Here is a 4167-nt window from a genome sequence, read left to right as displayed (position 1 = left end):
CCAAGCATTATTCTGATTCAGGTATGAACAGTGCTGTTGGCAGACCTGGTACTTGATTCTGATGTGACTCTGTGGGGACCCTAGACTTGTCTTCTGCAGTTGTACAGCCTTGGTGCTGATCAGCACTGCTTAAACCAAATAAATGCAGAATATGAAGGGTCCAAGCATGCTGCCAGCTCTCCGGCTCTAAAAGCCGGATTGTTCTCTTAGTACCTGTAATATCTTCAAGTGAGGTGCTCAGTGAAAAGATCGGTTTGAAGAAGCAAGCTCAGGAAACTTCCCTTCTTTACTTCAACGATGTCACTGATACACTCTAAGCCAGAGCAAGGCACCGTCCTTCCTGGTGGTGCATGGAAGGCAGATGGGGAACAAGTTTCTTCAGGCAAAAGTCAGAAACCCCACCCTCTTGCAAGCTAGATTTAACAAGCTAGATTTAACACGAGGAAGCATCCGAGTAAAACATAAGAAAGTTTAAAGAACTGAAGTCAAAATTTTTAAAAAATTTATTCCCTCAATTTTATATACAATAATTACAGACTACTGTACAAAGGTGTGAATGGTCTTTGCTGTGAGTTGTTGTGCATATGCAGCTTAGTAGACAGATTTAACATTCAATTTGAATCTCAGTGCAAGCAGGCACTAAAACATCCAACATACCTCCAAGGTATAAAAAGACATACCAGTTTTACAGGTTTCTCCAGCATATTTTGTTACAGTGCAAAATGCTATGAAATCAGGTTTCTTTAGAAAATTCATATAAATTAACCACGTATTGCACTTGTCCCAACCAAAAGTGTAACAAGTTGTACTCACTGAACTAGTTTGGTACATTTGGAAGATTCCTCACACACATGCACTCCTTCCTCCTGGCTATTTGTGCCAAATATGTGTAGTTCTTATTCCAAATCTTAAATAACTGTTTATAGCTCTTTGACTAATGCAATCCCTCTTGAACAGATTGCTAAAAAGAAATCACAGCGGATTAACGTAACAAGAAAATTCTCCAAAACCCTTTTCAGTCTTCCCTCCAGTAGCACTGTAACTACATGCATAAGAATCAATATTGTTTAAATTCACAATGCAATTGTATTGAACACCATCCATTTCAGACACTTACACCCCTATTTTCTGGAAAGGTATGAAACTTCCAGCTCTAAACGTGTACATATTTCTACAGTACTTCAAGCTGCTAAGCTAACATTGCACCCACGAACATTTTGTGCAATACCACAGGTAGGACTTTGACTTCTGTACATCACTGGCTGCTATGGTGCATGTTGGGAGAAGTGGCACAAAGTTGCATTAACTTCAGAGAACAAAGTCTACTTAGGCTGAATCTAGTCAATACAATCCGTACACCCACCAAACGAGAAACAGAGGTGAAGCCAAATAACATCAATCTTACTAGATTTGAGTTTCCCTAAATCCTTACAAGCCTTGAGATTTAAAGGAACGAGTGCATATGAGTGCAGATGCTAACTTTGTGCTTAAGAGATTTATTCGAAGCTGAAAGGTAAGGGAGTAGCTTAGGAACAAATCTTTTTTTTTTTTTTTTTTTTAGCAAACCAGTATGAACAAAGTTGCTACTAAAATCACTGACATATAAAAGCAGAGGAAAAGAAAAACACGTGGCCAGCTGAATGCTAGTCCATGTCTTAAACGGTTTAGGGTTACCTGCAAAATGCCTCCAACATTTAATTTCTTGCCCCTACTTCACCTTAGAGGACTATACTTACTCCTGTTACATACAAAAAGTATTTCTTTTCTGAGAACATTGCTGCATTCAACTCAACTCAGTCATTCAGAACACGAGTGGAAGAAAACCTGATTTCTGGTACTACAACATTCTCCAGATCCTCTTCCGGAGCCGCAACAGTAACTGTACAGTACTTTTTAAAGGCAGGTCCCTGTCTTACTTGGATACTACTAGATATGAAGTCCTTAATAAGGCAATACGCTGTTTATACAAGTAATGAGATGAAATCCTAATTTGACACATTTAGGAATTCTTTGTACAGATAGCATACATTTATACCACTTGTGCAGGCCAAGTGTTTACGTTTAAAAAAAAAACCCAACCAGTCAGCTTTGGATGAGGGGAACAGATACGGTTCACAAACTGGAAGGCTGCTGGATGACTGGACCTGGTTCACATCCACGAAGGTTGTCTTCCGACCTCATGTACATTAGGAACACAGTGACAGTAGCAAAGGTAGCTGCGTTGACAGGAAAAGCGCGGAGAAGCGTGGAAGTAAGACCTCTTGTGAACACCCTCCAGCCTTCTTCATGGTAACTCTTTCTGATGCAGTCTAAAATGCCATTGTATTGTGTAACGCCTCCAACTCCATCGGCTTGAAGGCGGGATTTGATCACATCCACGGGATAGGTTGAGAGCCAGGACACGATTCCTGACATCCCCCCGGAAAACAGCAGTTTGGGAATAACGTAACTGTCTTCAGCTTCACAGCCTAAATACCTGGTCATGCAGTCATAGGTGAGGAAGTAAAAGCCAAAGCTTGGAGTCTCTCTTATGAATGTAGAGACCATGCCCCTGTTGATACCCCTCAGCCCTTCCTTTCGATAGATTTTGATCAAACAATCCAGAGAATTTTTGTAGTTCTTCATTTTTAGTTTGTATTCACCTGTTCCTTGAAGCTGCATTCTTGTCTTGGCTAACTCCATGGGACAGCAGATGATGCACTGGATAGCCCCTGCCGCTGACCCCGCAAGGAACTGGTTTAGAGGAGTGTCTTTTCCAAGAGCACGAAGTGTGTTTCCTTGTACACCGAACACAAGCGCGTTAATGAAGGTTAGTCCCATCATTGGTGACCCAATACCTTTATAGAGTCCAAAAACCTAATGGAAGAAGGAAGGAAAACCTCTTTTTAACAGCGGTGTTGATAACCTCCTGAAACTGTGCAGAACGTGGCCTTTCTGGCTCTCCCTTGTGCCCTGACTTTCTAACAGTGGCCAGAAGATCAGTACCATCTTGCTTCGTAGTAATAATTTCATCGCTGCCTAGGACACAAGCATCTAAACATTTTTAGCAGTACAAAAATATAGTTGAACACATCCAGAAAATAATCTTAGCCCATCCAGAGAAAAGTTTCCTGGTAAATTTTGTACTTTATTTTTTAAGTAGCTAAAAGCCTAAAGCCACCCTTTTAGTTATGGTCTTAAAGCTTCAGCGGAAAAAAAACCTCACCAATTTCTTCACTCACTGCTCAGATTGCTTGGATTCTTGGAAAATTAGCTATTCAAATAACTTGTTATCTCATTTTAAAAGTTAACTTCAAAATATCAACTTCCAACTTAGTGATCTTCTTCACGAAGTTTCTGGCAGACTTCTGACTACAATATCTGCCCTATGGTCAGGTGAGGTTCAGAGTGTGCTAATCTCTTGATCTTCAATATTTGTAGGGGGGGGCTTAACAGCTTTCCCACCCTCCTGATACAAAATATATGAAGATACAAAATATGCAAAGCATTAATTTTGTACTTACAGATTCTTGCTTTATGATGGACTGAAAGCAATGGAAGGTCCCACGGTAGAGAGGTTTCTCTACATTTTGAACTTGTAGACGAACCTATAAAAAGTTGTATGAGATACTGATTTGTATGTCAAGAGCAGCCTAATTGGTAAACTAGTGTCTTGTACATATACGGAGACTTGTATAGCAATGTATATGCAAGAGCACAGGCTGGACACTGGAATGCCATATGTGGCAAAATAATTTAAAAATATTCTGTAAGTGGTTTGAATTAATTTTGGGGGTGAAAACATGAAGGGAGGAGGATCATTAACTTCTTGTGAATATTAGAAAAACAGTATGTGGAAGTACAACAGGTTACACTGTTATCTAGAATTTCAGATTGAAGTTTTCCAGTACTGGCTACAGTAAGTACTTTCTTTAGCTGCTAAGAATACATCTGTTCACACTAAGGAATATCTGTACAAACCTGATGGAATTTTAAAAATATTTATTTACAAGTCAAGCATGAAATAAGGATAATTTTAAAAGGATGGAAACTTTCACCACCACCACCCACAGTGTTTCTGGCTACCAGACTTGGGACCCTTCACTGAGATCTGATTTTTTTTTTTTCAGCTGGGAAGTGACTCTTAAGATGTCTGTCTTTGCATAAAGAAAGGAATAAAAAGCCACA

The 4167-nt window shown here is 39.7% G+C and overlaps 1 protein-coding gene across 2 annotated transcripts in view; it reads right to left on the bottom strand.

The window, feature by feature from the left end:
- Positions 1-485: 485 nt before the first annotated feature.
- SLC25A29 (solute carrier family 25 (mitochondrial carnitine/acylcarnitine carrier), member 29) overlaps positions 486-4167 on the bottom strand; it is an 8692-nt gene continuing 5010 nt past the window's right edge. For both annotated transcript variants that reach the window (XM_009328106.1, XM_009328098.1), the window contains 2 exons: positions 3504-3587; positions 486-2856 (listed from right to left, as the gene is read on the bottom strand). In XM_009328106.1, the coding sequence (XP_009326381.1) occupies positions 2113-2823 (711 nt within the window). In that variant the 5' untranslated portion in view covers positions 2824-2856; positions 3504-3587 and the 3' untranslated portion in view covers positions 486-2112. The remainder of the gene's footprint in view (positions 2857-3503; positions 3588-4167) is intronic.

Source organism: Pygoscelis adeliae, unplaced genomic scaffold (assembly GCF_000699105.1).
Source record: "Pygoscelis adeliae isolate BGI_AS28 unplaced genomic scaffold, ASM69910v1 Scaffold130, whole genome shotgun sequence".
In the NCBI taxonomy this organism is placed as follows: Eukaryota; Metazoa; Chordata; class Aves; order Sphenisciformes; family Spheniscidae; genus Pygoscelis; species Pygoscelis adeliae.
The sequence above is the reverse complement of the archived record's forward strand: the minus strand, read 5'-3'. Positions and strand labels throughout refer to the sequence as shown.